The sequence below is a fragment of the Onychostruthus taczanowskii genome, unplaced genomic scaffold (assembly GCF_017590055.1).
Source record: "Onychostruthus taczanowskii isolate IOZ18803 unplaced genomic scaffold, ASM1759005v1 scaffold17, whole genome shotgun sequence".
NCBI classification, from domain to species: domain Eukaryota; kingdom Metazoa; phylum Chordata; class Aves; order Passeriformes; family Passeridae; genus Onychostruthus; species Onychostruthus taczanowskii.
The window spans coordinates 10895897-10915665 of record NW_024498906.1 but is presented as its reverse complement, the minus strand read 5'-3'; the positions used below and the strand labels follow the sequence as shown (position 1 = coordinate 10915665).

Genomic DNA, 19769 nt, shown 5'->3' with positions numbered 1-19769 from the left:
ATGAAAACAATAATTATCTGATTTGCTTCTCCTGTGTTTTGCTGCTTTAAAATGTAGTTGGAAATTGTTTATCCAACACGTGAATTGTTTTGACTGAATGACCAATCACCATCAGGCTGTGTCTGGAAGGAGTCACAAGTTTTCATTATCATTTTTTGTAGCCTTCTCTCTGTATCCTTTCTCTATTCTTTAGTACAGTTTAGTATAGTTTAGTATAGCATTTTTTAATATTATATAAGATCATAAAATAATAAATTAACCTTCTAAATTAACCTTCAGATTCCTTCCTTTCCTCACCTTCTTCGGGAACCCCGAAAATACCACAGAATTGGAAGATCTTTAAGGCCCCTTCCAACCCAAACTATTGTAAGATTTTATGATTCTGTGTCAAAGGTGTCCACATTATTTTCTTGCTGATATTCTCTATGGGCCATTTCTCCCATGTCACATGAAACTAAAGGGACCTGACAGAGGAAAGCATTAACCAGTTAATCTGGCCTTGCTGAAAACTTAGAGAAACATGATCAAACTAACTCCTGGTTGTCTCTTACCAGTGTCACTGCCAAATATTAAAAAAAATTAAATTAATTGGCTTTTACAGCCATTCTTTGGCAATAATAATGTCCAAAGACCTCCTAAAATTTTCTTTATTGTAACATATTATCAGCCATATGCTCCTGCCATGTGGAATATGTAGGTGTGGGCTGGCAAGGTACTGCAAGTGAGAGAAGTGGAGATCGCTCCTTAAATGTGTGAGTTGTTTTTGTGCTCCTTAGTTTCCAAAGTGATCCCTCTCATTCCCAGTGAAACTTGGGAAGACACAAGAACTGTGTGCTCCTCACATTCTGCACAGTGAGGGAACTTTCAAGGCAGACACCTCCCGTGTCATCACCCAGCCAAGGAAGGACAAGTCGAGGTCAGCTGGTCACTCAAACCTTCACTCGCAGGAAATTGGAATGGTGGTTGTGGATAAGCACTGGGAATGCATGAAGTACAGCTCTGGGAAAACGTAATAAACAGGGACATTTAAACATCCCAAGTGCTCCTGCAAATCTGAGTCATAAAAAAGGGGAGTTGTAAACAACATTTAGAGGTCACCCAGGCTCTTCTGTAGTCACACAGCTCACACTTCTCAGTGGAGGTGCTCACACAGCACAGAGCAGCACACAGCAACAATTAAATTTAAAAACAGGTGGATGATACAACAAAGAAATAAATGTTATTTTCCCAAAAATAGCACAGTATGTGGACTCAAGTATAAAAAGTTTATGCCATGTGAAGCATTAAAAAAAAATGAAAGCATCAGAGTCTTATTCATATCATGGCTTTACAAATCAGTTTTAATGGGCTTGACTTGCAGGTGATAATCTATTAACACCAATTTTTTTCAGTAACTTTTCAAAGCAGCCATTAAAAATTGAGTTCTACAATTTTTTGGGTAAAGTTGGTAGAAATTAAATAGTATATATCTAGCTTATATGTTTATACTGGGCTTATTACTAAAGCATTTTAGTTCCATATGCAATGCACTGGATTTATCTGTGTTCTTGTGCAGTTATTACAAGGGTTTTATTTTTAAAATACACTCTGAGAATTAATACATTGGTCCATTTACATGATTGGACTCCTAATATTTTTTCAGTTTATGACCAAGAAATTATGATGCTGATAGAATAAATACCCAATACTGTGTAAAGCAGTAGCTAGGAAGTTTCTCCTGCTGTTGGCACAAAACAAACCCAAAACAAAGTGAGTTGACTCAGGTTTTTGATGTGTCAACAATGTCAGCTGAAAAAAAATTGCACAGCTTCAGCTTTCTCCCCCTAAAGCAGGGATGACTCTTTTCCAGCACTGTGCAGGGATAGTGTTGGGAAACTCCCTGAATTTATAAAAATGCTTTGAGCTGCTTGCATTAGAAGGGCTTTGTATGGCTGATCACTGGGAGAATGAGATTTCTGCATTAGTGTCTTCTGTGCTCTAAAGCAATTGGAAGTTTGCCTCCCTTCTGTGCTGTAAAGGAATTCCTGGTTTGGGAATAAACCAGGACTCCACTTTGGGGATGAAACTGCAAGGTTGCTTTAGCCATGCAGCTGTGACTGAAATGGTTTCCTTGTGTTTTAGTTTTCTTCTACTTTGTTGGAGGGTACTGTGAAAAAAAGGCAGCAGAAGTCCTCTCTTTATTCCAGCAGTAAAGGTGCATTGGGCTGGGAGCACAAGAAGGACCCTGTGTTACCACTCTGGATTCCTTAAATGCAATTTTAAGACTGCTTGCATATTTGCTTTTGCAATTTACATAACCTATTTACATAAAAGTTTACATTACAAAAGCTATTTACATTACATCTTCAGTGACTTATCAGAACCTGATCCTCTGGGTCCTTGCAGCTCAGTTCTTGCTGCTGCCCTTGCACCACTTGTGCCCTGGCTTGGTCTCCCTCATCTCTGGCCAAGAAGCCAACTGCAGCAATTTTTGGCAGGAAAAAAGATTGCCATCAGTAAGTGTAATAATTTGGAAAATGCCATGAACCTCCTTCTCCTCTTCCCCCCCATCTTCATTTGTTTGCTCCAGATTCTCATTCTTAAAATTCTTGCTTTTAAGGAAACAGGAACTGCTTGACCTGTGTTGTTATGCCATATCCTGAGTGTATCATGTGTAGTGATACATTTCTGATAGTCCTTTCTTCACAAAGGTTGAGATAGAAAAGGAACTTAGGAAAAAAAAAGAGAAAAAGAAATTAAAGGCTAGGTGTGGGAATATTTTTGTTCTGGTTGGGGTTTTTTTTTTTTTTTTGTTTTTGTTTTTTGCCATTTCAACTTTCTTTTGTGACTCTTGTCAAAATGCCTTTCTGTACTCAATAAGTATGGAAACACATTTTTTAATTCCATGTTATAGTGGAAAAAAATGCTGTACTTAGTATAGGCTAAATCAGCATTCCCACAGTGCCTGTTTTCCTAGAAGGGACCAAAGGCAGAGCTGTGTGACTGATGTGGGGAGGGGAAAGAGAGGAATTTGGGGAGAGGGAGAGGTTTTAGATGTCTTATGTACAGTGTAAGTGGAATGTGCCTGTCATGAGATATAAACCCAAAATCTGGCCAGAGTTTAGAAAAGAAAGGCTAAGAGAAAAGGTTTAAGGAAAAGGAAGAGGCTAAAGGGAAAGGAGAAGGGAAAGGAGAGAAGGATATCGTTAAAGGAAGAAGACACCCAAGTTCCACCTACACTTCCAAAAAAATCCATCTACATTGGCTAAAAGATGTGACCTTGTCTTTTTTGATGTGGCCATCAGTGCTACGATTAATGAATTTTATAATTCCAGTCTGGATTGTTGCTACATACAGCACTATGTGGGAATGCAATTAGCACAGCTAGAGCAAATTATTCCAGGATGTGCTGTTTCGACATCCCTTTGCCTTGTGACACCCTCTGCAAGAGGAAAGTTTGCTCCCAAAATGCACTGGCTCCTTGTTTGTTTTCAAAACCAGTCTTGAATTTTTGAGTTTTTGAAATGTTGAGTTTTTGTGGCACAAAACATGGAGTTTAGTTTATAAATTAGATATGGTTTGAAGTCCTTGCTCCTGACAGACTCTTTTTTTCCTGGCAGTCCGCTGGGCAGGGGCACTGCTGGCAAGGGAATTTGTCTCTAGTCTCTCTCTGCCTGCTGATCCATCAGAGCCATGTCTGGACACGTGCCAGCCTGTGTCCTCACACAGAGCTGGCACCAAAATGTTGAGATTGTTTAACTGAACTGCCACCCCTGGGTGGATCTAAAAGATGTGTAGATGTGGCTCTGAGGGACATGGTTTAATGGTGGACTTGGCAGTGCTGAGTTAATTGTTGGATTCAATGATCTTTTCCAGCCTCAGCTATTCTGGGATTCTACAGTTCCTGAGAAATGCTGGGCTGCTTAAGTGGCTATCAGATTTTAGAGGTCATGGAGTCTTTGAGATGTGGCAAGCAGTCCAGACTTTTAGGGTCAACAAAACCATACAGATGTTACCTTTTAAGCCCTCTAATTGCAGAGGAACCTTTCTAACTGTAGCAACAACTGAAACACAAATAAAGAACTCTTACGGACCAAGTAATTGCTTTCATCAGGGTTTTTGTTTTTATTTCAGGTTTTTATTTGCAATCAAATTGTGTCTTGAAAAATAGACAAACTCTGAGACAAACATTTGGAGGATGGGACACAAAAAGACAGTCACAGTATGTACAATTCTTACAATCAAATCTCTGTGTGCAGTTGGACCCCAGCTGTTCCACTGAGCTGCTCTGTACTCAGGGTAGCCAAATATCAGCTGAGCTTCACTGCAGCACCAGCACAGGCCGTCTGTGGGATTTTGTTTCTCTTCCCCACCATGAGGAAAGGGCCTTTAGTTAACAAATTCAAAGGTAACGTCTCCTCTACATCCATTTTCAGCTCTGATTGATTCTGTCCCTTCCTTGCAAAAACAATCTTGTCTCTCCACTGGAAAATAAAAAAGGTGCAACTGTTCCGAATCCAAGTGACTGAGTGCATCCTCGTGAGTCATTCCCCCTGCCCGAGGGCTCAGCGTGTTCGGCACTGCTGGTCTCCAGCTCTGTTCTCTGGATGCTTCTTGGTTGTGAAACAGGGTAGTTGCAGTTCTGGCTTGAAAAAGCCTTCTGCACTTCCTCAACATTGTTTGTATGCAGGATCCTTTGGACCCAAGTTTTGCACAGGAGACCTCTGCTATCTGAATTGTACATTTCTAGAAATAAACCCATTTCGTTTGCATAGGTATCAGTTACAGTTATTCTGATGAGTTTTTAAATATTTTTTCCTCTCCAAAGGAGCTGTTTTTAAAGAAGTAACATTGTCACAGTAACGAGTTCTTATTGCACAGTTCCAGCTTAAGAATCCAGCTTTGCCACATTTCATGACAGAAAAATATAATACTGAATTCAGCCTTCTGAATTTTTTTGCCGATTTAGCTGTGGATTTTATAGTAATACATCACTTCCTTCCTCTGTGTGGATATTTTATGAACTTCTACCCTCTTTCTCAGTCAGTTTCACCCTTCTGCTGAAGAAATACTACATTTCTTGTGGAAAATAAGAGTTCTTACTCATAGCCCATGACGCTTAGGAGTGAAAACAGAAGCTGAAGTTCCACAGATTCAAGTTTCACTTGGTTTCCATCCTTCCATTTCATAAAATGGGAGTGTCTTCCTCCTTCCAGTTTTTGTCTGACACAGAGAGTAGTTACCCCCACTCCTCCTTTCAGTTGTCTTGAAGGACAGCAGATGAAAGGCACAAGATCTCACTGGGATCAGCTACAATCTGATCCTGGAGTTCTGTGAGCCTTTTCTCCTGTCGTTAAAGCAAACCCACACAATCCAAAATAAATTGTATATCCTGGCAGCACTAAAACTGGACTCCAAGAAACAAATGCAGAAGCAGACTTGCCACCTCAGAGTTTTGCTGCCCTTGGTTTTGTGGAACACCAGAATGTGGGACGTAAACACCTAATGCTTGGTCTGTTCTCAGCTCTTGGTGCTCTGGAGCAGGTGTCACACTGACCCACAGACCTGTCCTGCCCAGAAAGGTCCTCTGGTGAGGAGAATTTCCCAAAGACAAGGTTGGCTTCCCCTGTTACAAGTGCCAAAGCCCCAGGGGGACCAGGAGGAGCAAAGAGAGGGGAAGCACAGCCAGATGTGGCACATCCACGGGGCTTCCGGAGGGAATCTGATTCTGCTCTGAAAAATTGAAAAAGAGGAAGTCAGCATGTAAATGATGGCTTGACAAAAAAGTGTATTGGAAGATTGCATGAATGCATTGATGGAGGATTGTTTTTAAAACAATGGATTTTGGCTCATTGTCATAATTCTCCTTTTTTGTGTCTGTACAGAGTCCAGACAAAAAGGTCTCAAGGTAGTGGGACAAATAAATTTTTCTTTTTCACAGAAAAGGTGCAGAACCTCAGCAACAATGATTGCAACTTTTCTGGATGACTAAGAATCTTTGTTTAAAATTCTGACAGAAAAGCAACAACCATCCAGCTGTTTATTGGGAGCTGTCCCTGCCCGTGGCAAGGAGGGTGGGAACTGGGTGATCTTTGAGATGCCTTCCAGCCCAAGCCATTCTATGATTTTAGGATGAAAATACATTTTCATTCTTCCTACTCAAGGCCTGAGAGAGGTTTTGATTAAGAGTCCATAAATAATGGTAATAAATATTAAAAAATCTAGGTCACACACACTTTAGGTGGTGGCAGCACTGTGGGCCACTCTTGGTACAAAACCCACAACGTGGACAAAGGGCACAAATTACCCTTGGCACAGGTGGTACCTTCAACTTGTGCTGGATGTAGTACACAAGTAAAAAGAGATTTTCAACCCCTGACTTGAAGAGAATTGTTTCTTATAAGTGTTCCAAGTCCTTCTCTGTGAAGAACAGGCTGCATATTGTTTTTTCTACACCTGAGGGCTGTTCCTATTGCTGTGGGGTCAGCTGTCAGTATCTCACTGGAACTAATTTATCTCTAGCCAGGGTGCTTCCCCCCTGTTCCTGGAAGGAGTTTGTGATATTAATGTGTAGAGAGCAAGTAAACATCAGGTAGTCCTCAGTAATGCTTTGAAATAAATGTAGGGTTGTAACAACAAGCCTCCTGGCCTTCTGTGTCTTCTTCCTGGCCCAGGCCCTTTCATTTTTCCCAGGGAAAGCGTTAAACTAGTAGTTGGGAAAAATAATCCATAGTAGTTGGGAAAAATAAACAAACAGATTTGTAGCCATAGTGAAACAGATGAAAATTGTTTCTGTTTGACGTAAAAATAGTATTTGTTGATCTGGTTGACTGTGAAATGTGAGAACTGTTTCTGTATATAATGCCTTTGTTCTCAGCAGGTCATTTTTTAATTTTCCTAAGTCCCTTCTGAAATAACAGCTAATATAAAACAGATTCCCTTTCTCTCTTGCTTAAGAAATTGCTGGGGGAAAAAAAAAAGTGGGGGAGCTGTGGCTGATGATTTTCTTTAAAAGAAGTTGACAACAGGAAATATATTTTCCCTTTTTGCAAAACAATACACTTAAAAAGTTAGGCTTTTGTTCTTTCCTCATGCCCAAGTCCCTCAAAATCTGGCAGTACAAGAACCACCAGGTGTCAAAGGTGTGTGCTTCCGTTTGTACTCCTAAAGTGAAACACTCCCCTTTTGTTTCAATAATTTATTTGCTTTCTTCCTCAATGAAAATGCCTTTTCCTTATAAGAAATAGTTTATATTCAGGGGTAGTTGCCAGGAAGGTTTTGGCTGAATCAAACATATATACAACAATCTCATTTAAATACAGCCCACTTATATTTGGTTTTGAAAATCTTCCACTGCTTCTGCATTAAGAAGTTTGACCCTCAATAATTTCTGATTTCTTGTGAAAGGTAACAGCTGGAGATATTCTAATTCCAATTCTATTTGCTTTTGTAAAGTAATGTGAAAGCACATTATACCATCTTGAATTTAACTTCATGTTTTTTAAATACCTTCAGGCCAGATAGACTACCTAGCTTAGGTCTAAAAATGAATATTTCCTGTATTTTTTCAAATTTTTTGCTCATCAGGCACAATAACTGTTTTTGGTGGTTTTTTTCTTCTTCTGTGTGGTCATGAGATAAAAAATTGGAACATTTCTCTTTCTTAGTTTCTTTTTGAGTTTATAGCAGCTTAATCTGCCTGTAATGTCATAGTGTGGCTGAACTTGCCACATTAAATGTAATATAATATTTACTATGTAAAGGATCATACCTTCCAGCACCACTGAGTAAAATAAAAACTGCTGCTGTTGATTTTGTATGACAAAGCGTTATAGGTTTAATGCCAATTTAAGATTTTGTGTCACTAATAAGAATCATTTAGCTTGCAAGGAAGATTTTTAGGGAAGAACTTACTGACAATGGTATCTGGAAGCTGGACATCCCTTCTGCATCGAGTTCACTCCAGAAGTGTTTACAAATGACCTTACTGTAATTACTTCTCTGTAATGAATAAAGCTAGATAATAACATCTGCACTATATTGCAATATTGCCTTTGGAGGAAATCTACCTTAATTTCCCAGAAGAGCTTATGTGGTTTCATTAATCACATTTTTCTTTTTAATATTTATTACCAAAGGGACCCCCCAGATCTCTTGACCTGGTACCTGGTAGTGTAACTTTAGAACTGCCTGAGAGGAAGTTGTAGTTAGGTGGGGGTTGGTCTCTTCTGCCATATCTCAAATGAAAGGATGAGAGGAAATGGGCTTAAATTATGGCAGGGAACATTCAGATCACATATTATAAAAAATAAAAAATCACTGAGAGAGTGGTTAGAGGTATTGGAATAAGTTGCCCAGGGCGGTGGTGGAATCCCTGTCTCTGGAAATGTTCAAGAGGCACCTGGATGTGGCACCTGGGGACACGGTTTAGGGTTGATGATGGTGGGATGGGTGACCTTGCAGGTGTCTCACAGCCTTGATGATCCTGTGGTTTATTCACACCAAGGTAATTTACAAATGCCAGAAGGGAGTGGTTTCCATGTTCCTTGCTTTTCAGTGTTTTTTTTGGTGCCCATACTGGTGAGTGTCTTTATGGACTCAAGACTCCTGGCCCTTCAGCCTTCTTCTCCCTGCAGTCCAGGTCTCTCTCAGTGCTGGAGATGTTTTTCCCTCTCTGGGAAAGCTGTATTTTGCCAGGCTTAGTAAGAGAGAGCCAGCACCCCAAGTTTATTGGACATTCTCTATTCAGCACATTTTGCCAATCTTGCCAATACAGAACAAAGCAGAGGATAATCACTCAGACAATTGCAAGTTAAGGAGTGTTGCCTTACCAGAAGGGGAAGGTGGCTCCTCAATCCTAGGTGGAGCTGGGAAAAAACCCCACAATAATCAAGGTTAATTGTTTGAACCTGGAACTTTTTCTATTTTTCTGATAATTGATCTAAGGGTTAATGTTATTTTTTTTCTACATTTGTCAAACAAACTGAAAGTTTAAGTATGATCACAGAATAATGTCAAAGACACCTTACTGTTCCCAAAATTTAGATGATTGAAACATTTTGATTCTGCATTTTCACACCATCATTTTTTCAATTTGAAAACTGCAAAACATTTAGCTTTGAAATTTTTTGAACAAATGTTATTTCACTTTACATTTTGAAAACATTTTTCTCTTGAGAATTATGTGCATTAAAAGAAAGATATGAAAGGGTTATATTATTTGAAAACAAATTTTTTTCTGTTTTAAGCAGAAGTAAATCTATGTGGTTGATCGTAATGAAAGTTTCCAGCTGATTTATTCAAGCAAGACACCTTAAAAATGTATGATTTGTTTTAATGTGTATCCCTTATTTTTTTAATTTCCTTTTTCAGTTGGCCAGCTGGTCAAACTCAATGCCTCATCCTTCTGGTTGCTATGCTTGTAGGTGGCTCAAACATGTTTGACATTATTCAAACATGTGTTATGGTGTCACTCATTTTCCTAAGGAGGAAAAATAAAAATTCTTGTTGCATCTGTCCAGCCATGCCACCAGACCCACATCTTCCAGCTGCAAGGGAAAAGGAAAGCAGCACCTGGCTGTCGTTCCTCTGAAAGGGTCTGTCACCTGGAATTTGGATCCAATTGCCAGGATTAAACTTCTGCTTCACAGACCCACGTGCAAACAGTGAAATTAACTCTGCTGCTCCTCAGGGGAAAAGTGGATCAAGGACAGTACAAACCCACAAATAACCAGATGCTTAAATTTGGGGACATTATTCCTTAATATGTCCTCAAAGGTAGGATGAAGAGGCAGGTGCCTTGCCTTTAGGAGTCCTGAAGTGCTGAAGCTTAACAAAGAGGATTTATCTTTTCTTTCTCACATATTTTTCCAACAAAAGCAAGGAACAGAATGAAACTGAGTGAAAAATTGCTTTAAAAATTTAAGTAATCCCTCTCAATGGCTGCATATGGCTTTTCAACAAGAAATGGTACCCTCAACTCACTCCTCTGTACTAACAAAAATTCTTACCTGATACATTGAGTTTAATTGTAGATTTCTTTGTTTGGTGGTTCTCAGTCTGTCTGTAGATACAGGAATATTCAGCATCATCCCATAACTGGACATTGGAGATCTTTAAGGAAAAGTTGCCATGCTTCATCTGGTCCAGAAAAAGACTGGTTCTATTGTGGAACTTTTCATCCTGGCCCTCCAGTGAATCCTGCCCGTTCTGAAAGAAGTGCACCAGCTGCGTGGTGCCAATCTGCCAGTAGAGCATGGACTTGGACAGGGCCAGCTCTCCAGGAGGGGTGGTGGTGCAAGGCAGAACCACAGTTTCTCCAACAAATGCATGGCACGTGGCATCCAGCTGACCTGGAATAAAACCCAGACACTTCCATCGGCATGCAGCAGAGATAAGGGCACCAGGTTTCCTATAATTTGTCTTCACCACATCATTATTGCCACTCTCCCTCCCAAATTCTCCTGTTTCCAGCCAGGAGGGCCATGTGTGCTCAGAGCCCAGCCAGCTGTGCAGCAGGACAGATGTTGATATGTGCAAGTTGCCTTCACTTTGGAAGTGTGGCTTTTGCTTGAGCTTGTTTCCCCTTAGCTGGTGATTTTGCTTCCAGTTTTTGGGAATCTCAGTGTTTGGGAATAGATGTCTGATTTGACTTTAATTAACAGGTCAGTTCACAAGAGGAAAAGGGGATGCAGGGAAATGGGGGTGGGCAGATATGATGAAACAAGTTCTGGCTCTGTAGGAAGTCTGGCTGAAAAAAAGGAGAAGTGTGAAAACAATGCTAGACCAGGAGAAAAACACTGGATGAGTTTGGTCTCCCACAACTTCCATTATTTGGCTACCAGATCACAATTCCCAGCTTTTAAGCAATGTGCTGGGGGCTGCCATCCCCCTTCTCCTGCAAAATCTTGCAGAGGGTCTGACAGAAAAGAGCTTTTTTCTGCAGGTCTGGCTTGGTGCACTCTTGCTGATCCCTGTCTGGTGGTGTCATACACTTTGGTGTTAATTTCCAGCAGCCAGAAAGAAGAGTCTGTCATTCCCACTTTAGAGAAATGGTTTTTCCAAGACCTTGGGGAGACTTGGTTGGTGTCCCTGACATCAGGCAGAGGTGTCACCAAACTTCCCAACCAGCTCTAGCACATGCAAAAGCCAGGATGAAGGAATCCTGCAGGTGGGCAAACAGGGGCACAGACAGGGCAGGCAGCCAGCTGCACCCCAACTACACACACTGTTCATTTAATAACTTTGGTGCCAATTATTTCTAGAAATCCTTCCAAGTTAGCTGAAAACATACTAAAACTTGCAAAAATGGGTGAGTCTGCCACTATCGGGTAGAACAATTCCCATCAGATTGTAGTGCCACATTTTCTAGGGAGACTGGGTAATAAAGAAGGTTTTTATGTATTTATAAAGCATGAACAACTAGGTATTTCCAGCACGGAATGTGGGCTTAAATTAGCACTCTGACCAAACCTGTTGCATGAAATAATATTATAAATTAAATGCAGATTACTGAATTGGGATGAAAAAGTTATTCCCAGCACAGAGCAGAACAAAAGCATTGTGAGTCTGTGATTGCACCAAAAAGAAAAGCTAAATTCATTGTGAAACAACTCAATCTGCTTCCACGGCCAAAGTTTTGTGAAGCCTAAGGGGCAAGTAATTGGACTCAATATTGAAATAAATATTTTTGGTTGCAGTGGGGTCACTCCTGTGTTCCTGGCTTGCATCAGCTCTCCACATATGTCAGGCTAAAGACCAAAGAGAGTCCCAGTTTCCCCTTGAAGTCAGTGACATCAGCCATGGCTCAGCTTGTCACATGCTCAGGCCTTTGTTTCCATATCAATCAGCCTTCTCTGGTGTCACACTGTGTTCATCCAGACATGAAAGCAGAAGGAAAAGCACGATCCAGACAGCTGAATCTCAGAGCCAAGTAAACATCTTTGGTTATAACTCTGTCACCACACATCTGCTTTTCTTTGTTTTCAGAGTTTTCAGCTGAAAATCCCAGCCCAGTTTGCCCATCAATGTCAACTTTTAGCTGAAAAAACCACATATCCCAAGACATTTCTCTGGTTAGTGGTGGAAGGAGAAGCCCCTTGTTGTGTGGTGAGCTGAGCCACTCGGTCATTATGCTTTGGCCATGACAAAAATTTCTTCACAGGATGAGTAGACCTGGGAACAGGCTGCCCAGGGAGGTGGTGGAATCACCACCCCTGGAGGTGTTTAAGGAAAGACTGGACGTGGCACTCAGTGCCATGATCTGGCTGACAAGGTGATGTTTGGTCATAGGTTGGACTTGGTCTCAGAGGTCTTTTCCATCCTAATTGATTCTGTTTCTGTAATTTCAGAATGTATCAGTCGCTGACCAGGCTCTGCTTCTCAAAGGGCACTTGAATTATACCAAAGCTCAGCCTCCCCTGTACTGTGCCCTTCCTGCCCCAGCACCTCACCCTGCACTCCCAGGCCCTGCAATTAGTGACACACCCAGGCAGGGCCATCAGCTGTCCCCAGCACACCTCCAGGGGCCACTGCTGGATGAAGGAGGGGAGGGAGCAGCCTGAGCCCCTTCCCTGAGCTCTTTGGGGAAATGCTGGACCCCTGGATGCTGAGAATTTAAAACTTTCTGTGCTGAAAGGCACAGACCCTCAATAGAACACTACGTTTGACCTGAGGCCGTGAAGAAAGCTGCCAAAACTGAATGACAGAGCTGGGATTGTGGGTGTGTAGTTTGAATAGAAGTGTGTAATAACACTTGGTGGAAAACTTAAGGGTTTATATATTATAGTAATATATAAAAAGCAAGATGGAGGTTTTAGGGCCGTGGCTGGTCCTTCTTCACCTTCTTCTGCAGGGGTTTGGGTGGTTTTGTGTAATTGGATAAAAAGTCCATATTGTGGGCACGGGTAGTTGGTTATTGGGTTAAAAGTAAAAATAATTTAGGTGTCATTTCTTAATTGGACAATTTTTCCTTGAAAGACCTTGTAGAGAGAGAGGTACAGGGCCATTTTATAGCTTGTTAGCAGAATGCTGTAGAACTCACGACTTGTAAGATTGTAATATAGATAAGAAATAATAAACATGTGAGCCAGAACACGAAATACCATCTCTAGTGCTTTCATCCCGGTCCTGACAGGGAAAGGCTGTGCTCAGCAGTGTCCCCAGGGCAAGGCCACGTGTGAAAGCAGATTGTGGTTCTGGCTGACCCTGACCACGGTCAGGAAACCACAGTGGGAGAGGAGTGTGCCTCGGGCTGCTGCAGGGGGTTGGCAGGCAGGGGAAGAAAGGAGCCTCCAGAGGAGGAGGGAGAGAGACTTTCTTGGTGGGAAAAGTTCTGTCTGCAGGGTGCTGTGAGGAGAGAGAGTGCTTGCAATGCTTGGCGTTGCACTTGGGTGAAGAAAAGTTGATAAACAGAGCTTGTAGTTCCATGCAGAAAAATGGGCAATAAGGATTTTCCTAATGAGCAAAGGAGGGAGGAAGCGTTGGGTCCTACCTGCTGGCTGTGGACACCTGTACATTTGATACTGGTGTTGGAAGTGCACCTATTTCCTCTTGATTCTTTTTCTGAAGGTGGAGGACACCAGTATTTAGCATATCTGAGCTGAGCCATTCCCATTCCCTCTCCTCCAGGACGTGGTGTACAAACCTTGTACCACTCATGAGGACTCTATGAACACCCACAGGATTCATCCCACCCTGCCCTTGCTGCTTCCAGCTGGTAAAATCAGGGCAGAAGGGGGAAAAAAAGAGGAAAAAAGGAGCTGAAGCTGGCTGGGATAAGAGCAGGTGACTGAAATCTGCTGTAAGGAGTTATTTAATCAGCCCACAGCTGCAAAAGGTCTTTTGTAGATGGGGAGAACAAACTTCCAGGGGCAAGTCAAGCATGAGTCCTTACAGAAGCCAGTCTTGAGAAGAAGAGTAAAGTCCTGTGAAAGGTTGTGGTGCTGGTAAAGCTTCCCTCTGAGGCTGTTGCTGCAGCAGGGGATGTGGAAACAGGCTAAAAACTAAAGTAGTAGTGGTGGCAGTTGCTGCTGAGGTATGTAAATCAGGATTAATAGTGCTCACCTTACCTACCAAGTGAGCTTTGCACATGGAAGGGGCAGTTCTCCATCCTGGAGATGAATGTTGCCACACAGTTTTCACTTGCAGTTGTGAGGCTTGAATGGAAAGTGGGATGAGCTTATTTTGTGGATCCTTTTTTAAAAAAGTATATGTTTTAAATATTGCTGAAATGCTTAAGCCTATTAAGATGAGGTTGAATGTGACAATTTACCCAGTCTGTAAGATTCCTGCTTCAGCAATTGAAGTGTGGTGCAGGGAAGCTCATGACAATTGGGCTTTTTTGTTCCCCCCTTGTTTTCCAAGTGATGTGTAGCATCCTTAACCACCACAGTGTCTGGCAAATGTGAGGTACTTCTGGGCAAACAGAGGTCCTGACCACACACAGAGATCTTACTACTGCTGTCCTTAAACATCAATAAGGAAACTGCATCTTGTATAAAGTTCTCCCAACAACTTGTACTAGTTTATCCTTTTCATAGGGAAGATGGTATCTAATTCATGTAATGTCAGAAAGTCAACTCTGCTAGAACTAAGCAGATGCAAGACGGTTTGGGGCTGTAAAGGATGAGATTCCAAGTCATCTTTAATATTATGTTAAATGATGGGGTGCTTTAAGGATGTGGCAGGATAAACTTTATAGGTAAAGGTTTATGGGTCTGAAACACCTTAAATTTGAAAACCACTTCTTTTGGATACAGAAGTTTATCTGAGGGTTACGACCTGTACTCACGAACCTTGGATTGTGATGAAATATATGCAAAGCAATGCATTAATTTGTTATGTTTTGCTCCAAGATTCTGCTTGCATCTTCTGTGTTTGCACATAAATGCTTCTGCAAATTCCTAGGTGTGCACTGTGGAATATTTACCTCTGGGCAGAGAAGCAAGCAGTGAGCAGGCAACCATCCAGAGAGCAGTCTCCCTAATGAGAAGGAGAGAGAAGAGAGAAAGGTCAAATGCTTTGTTAGGTTGCTAGAGCAGAGATCAAAGACCTTTTCCCTGGTGTAATTTATGCCACCTTTCCCAGCTCCCTCATCTGTGAAGGTAATTTGGATATGAAGCTGGATGGGTTAGAAACCCTGCCTTGTTTTTCCATCTAGTCTTGATGTAGATTTTATCTGCTGCTTGTAGAACTGAGGTTTCTCAGTGCTCATGGTGGGACAAGGCTTCATTTGCCAACACCAGACCTGTACTTCCCTCTTGCCTTCACATATAGGCGATGTTAATTGCATCTATATAGCCATAGTTTGATCTTGGGATTATTTTCTGTTGGTAATTAAATGAAATTCCTTCTGCTCCTTCTACTCCCAAACTTCAGCTCCCTCACAGCCCAAGGAAAAGCACAGCTTACCATTTCATTTTTGTGCCTCCCAGCCCTTGGGAATCTGTCCCTGTCAGGGGCTTCACCAGACACTTCAGCTGCTACTCGTGTCTCTGCAAAAGAGAGAAAGGCTCTTAATTTTTGCTAGAAGTGTTCCTTATAAGAGAGAATAGGTTATTTACTGATACTTCATTTGCTGTTTCTTTCACTTTGTGTATGTAAAACACAAGGTGTTATATAGTTTCTGGGTATATACAGTTTACAGTCAGTGTTTGTTTGTGTGTTTCCTTTTGCATGCACTCTTGCAATACAAAGAATGTGTTTTCCTGTGTAGGACGGATGTGAGTCACAAGCCCTGCACTGACTAGCCCTCAGTCTCTTAGCCTGGTGAAGGGATTTTTGTTCTACAGCCAGCTGAGAGCAAAGAAAGCTGAGAAACCTGATGGGTGTTGTATTTATCAGGATGTGTATGCACCATCCTACAAACTGCTAAATACCACCAAAGCTGGACATCTTCCAACAAATAACGAGCCTGTAAGGAAAATGAAGAGAAAAGAGTTTCTTTGAGGAGGCTTTTAAATCAGGTACTTTCTCAGGAGAAAAATCCAAAATGGAGCAGGAGTGGAGATGGGAATGAATGTGGCTTTTGGGATTCCTTTTGCCATCCTCATAGGGTCTTTTAGATTAAGGAGTACAAATATCTGAGTGATTGTTCCTCTCTGTGTGCTCCAGAGATGATTCTGATGGTGGAAGCAGTGCTTTAGCCAAGGTTCTCTTCCCACGGAGGAAGCTCTGTGTGGGCAAGGTGCTGCTGCTGTTCTCCTGGCTCTTGCTCCTGGCACAGTGTGGCTTCCTGGGGTGAGCAAGACCTGGATTTGTGTTCTTCACTTTCCCCTCATGGCCAAGCCCTGCTTATGATTTGTTCAGCAGCCCCTTCCTGATACTCATTGCAAACGATCTGCCATCATTGCCTTCTTTGACATTAACAGTGTGTCCTGCCTGTCTCTGCTGGACTCCTGTGGTTGCCTCCCTCTCATTAACCCACTGAGGAGGTTAATGTTTTGGACAAGGGTATACATTTATGGAAGTTTATTCTATATTTGTTTCCTTCCTGCCTCCCTGTTGTCAATGAAACTGATGGTCACTCCTATCACAGAATCATTTAGGTTGGAAAAGACCTCTGAGATAGTCTGCCCTTTGCCAGCCAGACCAGAGTGCCATGTCCAGCTGTTTCTGGAACACCTGCAGGGCTGCTGACTCCACCACCTCCCTGTGCAGCTCACTCCAATGCTTAACTACCCTTTCTGTGAAAAATTCTTCCTGATGTCCAGCCTGAACCTCCTCAGGTGCAGTTTGGGGCTGTGTCTTCTTGTCATGGTTGCCTGTGACAAGAGTTTATCTGCCCTCTCAGCTTTGTGCAGATGTTCCATTCCACATAAGGCTGCCAGAATACCAGGAGCAAACTTGTTCTGCTGGACCAGGGTTCCCCAGAGCCTCTCCTGTCAGGCAGCAGTGAGGTCTCTGCCCATGCTGAAGGTGTCTGCCTAGTGGGCTCTGTGGTACTGTGGCTGTGTCCACTCTCTCTGTAGGTACAGGTGCTCCTTATGATAATCCCCTTATTCAGAAACACCTGAATATTTTGGCATGTGTGGCCAGCTAACAGGCCTTTTTAAAGGTGCAATGGCAGCAGACAGGAATGACCCACAAGGCAGAGCTCCTGGAAGCTGTATCATTCTTCTGGAGGGTCAGTCATTTTCTGACAGTTTTGATTGTGACTCCAGGAAAGCCAGGGTGGTTGTTCCAGCACAGCTGGTTTCTTTGTGTCCCTGCCTTTGGCTGGCTTCCTCCCACGGAGTCCCTGTGGAGTTTCTGGTTCTCAGAAATGCCTCTTTGGAAGTTTTGGATTGGGGAGTGACGGAGATCAGAGTTAAGATACCGAATTGTGTCTGAATTGTGCATGTTCAGCTCTCTCGCCATCCACGTGCTGGTGTTACTTCCCTACTGGAGTTACACTTGTGCATAAAGAGAGCAACGCAGGTCTTTTTTAAGGAAGCAGAATCAAACCACAGGAATGATTCAGATGGTCTAGCTGGAGCAGTCAACCCTTAATTTAGCTTAATTCAGTACTGTTTAGTTGAAATAACATTTCTTTCTGGTTTGAGCTGACTTAACTTGATGCTCCTAGTACCCCAAAGGAGAGATTTGTTCCTGTCTGTTCAGCTGAGCTGGTGTAAGATGTTTCATACACAGTGTGGATAACCACTTAAAACAGTTTCTATTTGATATTTCATTTTTCTTAGTCTCCGTTTCTGGTTTAAATTAAATGGAAACTTGAAAAATAACAGATTTTTCTTTCTAATTTTTTTTCAAATTTAAAATTTGACCCATTTATTAATCATTTAACTCAGCTGTAGGAATTATTTAGGACTTTCTTTTTCCAGAAGTTAAAATAATTAACTGAGTAAGTCTTTGTAATGAATAATCACTTCATGAAGAATTCAAATGCTAATTAGTAACTCTTTAACACGCTGACCTACCTGAAATAACTAAGGCATTGGGTGCAATTAAAATTTATGATTAAATTGTAAAATGTATGATAAAATTGTAAAATGTATGATTAACTTGTAAAGCATATGATTAAATTGTAAAATTATGATCTTCTTGACAATCTTTGTCACCCAACTTTTGCGTCATATGTGCAAGGCCATGTATTGAGCATGCTAGCTCAGCCTGCATTGAAATTGAATTAATCAAATAGTGAAGTAACCCAATGTTCCCAGTAGAATAGCAGGACTTTATGTCCCAAAGCAAATGGATTCCAATTGTCCCTTTCCAGTGCAGGAGGGATGGGGTGAAATAAGGGTCTAAATGCTGCTGTCAAAGTTATAATGCTCTTGGGAGCACTAAAACTCTCCCTGTGTGGTGACCACAGAGTGTGACACTGATATCAAAGTGCTTGTGAACTAAGTGGGCAGGACAAAATCAAGGAACTGATTTGCTTTTTCAGCTCTTCTGCTTCACCTGGCACCATCAGCACTGAATGAATGATTGTACAAGGTGGAGCAGACACCAGCTGCAGAAGGCAGCAGCAGTTCTGAAAGGATTAGCCAAAATCACCTAGCATATGAATGAAGGCTGCTGCCACGGTGGAAACTTCTCATTGAGCGCCTGGCAAGGCTTGGTAGCTTAGTCTTTTTTTCAAGTATGTTTTCTATTCCCCTCCCTTCCTTGCATGCCTTTGGCTTTTGAGAACAGATTTATGCAAAGTGATGCTGTTGCTGGTGCTTGTAGGAGGGTGGGGGAGGCACCTTTCTCCATGACTTTGTGAAATCCTGAGTGTACCCTGAGCTGAAAAATGCCACCTTGCTATTCCTTACCCACATCAAGGCAATTTTCTGTCATTTCTTTAAATGCTCTCCTCTCATGTAACCACAGTAACAGTCCTATTACCTTTAGGTAAAAGCCATTAGTTAATAGAAAGCTAATGAGTGAGTTTGCAAGTGGAAATTACAGTCTGGTTTCTTAGAGAAAGTTTTATGATGCAACAGCCTGTACTGAAACTGTGTGATTACTTCTGGTCTTATCTGAAAGCAACCTATAAACAACATGAGGCATCATTTACAGCCCTGTCCTATAATTAGCTCAAGGAGAGAGATTTAAGACATCTTGGTGAAGGATACATGCTGATGCATAGTCAAAAATGACAGTGGCTTCCTCTTCAAGGATTCTAGGTTTTGAAATTGCCCTAATTTGAAAGCAATCTTCTGGAAGTTTGTGAGTGGTGCCAGTGAGTGTTTCTGTAGCCACTCTTGTGGCTCAAGGCAGTGGGAAGGAGTGTCCTCTGCTTCCTTGGGGGACTGCCTGGGGCTTCAGGCTGCAAAATGTGCTGTGGTGACAGCTGAGTCTTGGATTGGCATCCTTATCTTCAGGTGCCCTGCTGTGGGTGGCTGGCCTGGTTTTCATGTTGGTTTGTTTTAGCAAACTTTATACAGTTGTACTTCTCTGAATTTCCCTTATCTGCTGTGCACTGGGGCTCTGTGCTACAGTCACACCAGCCCAGCTGTGGAGGTGGTGGGTGGGGTGCTGCCTTTGGGCTTTCCTGTGTTTCCCCATGCTGCTGGAATTTCCCATTGCCTGTTTAAGGCTTGTTGTGGGCCACAGACAGGCTCTGGGGACTGAAAGATTATCCAAAGCATTTCTGATCTGAAAAGATTTTCCTTCTTGGGAGTAATAAATTAATGAGTGATGGTGCATGGTTTGCTCCTGGTGGAAAGCTGTAGAATCAAAGAATCATTAAAGTTGGAAAAGTCCTTTAAGATCATCAAGTCCAGCTGTCAACCCAGCAGCACTGCTGTGTTCACCACTAAACCATGCCCTCAAGTGCCACCTCTACATATTTCTGACCACTT

At 42.0% G+C, this 19769-nt stretch overlaps 1 protein-coding gene across 2 annotated transcripts in view; it reads right to left on the bottom strand.

Moving 5' to 3' along the window:
* Window positions 1–4106: 4106 nt before the first annotated feature.
* LOC121333486 (V-set domain containing T-cell activation inhibitor 1-like) overlaps window positions 4107–19769 on the bottom strand; it is a 31464-nt gene continuing 15801 nt past the window's right edge. Inside the window, exons 3-7 of one of the 2 annotated variants that reach the window (XM_041399863.1) lie at window positions 15391–15473; window positions 14909–14961; window positions 9990–10331; window positions 8811–8846; window positions 4107–5712 (exon numbers count right to left, since the gene is read on the bottom strand). In XM_041399863.1, the coding sequence (XP_041255797.1) occupies window positions 5609–5712; window positions 8811–8846; window positions 9990–10331; window positions 14909–14961; window positions 15391–15398 (543 nt within the window). In that variant the 5' untranslated portion in view covers window positions 15399–15473 and the 3' untranslated portion in view covers window positions 4107–5608. The remainder of the gene's footprint in view (window positions 5713–8810; window positions 8847–9989; window positions 10332–14908; window positions 14962–15390; window positions 15474–19769) is intronic. The other variant, XM_041399864.1, reaches the window with a different exon arrangement.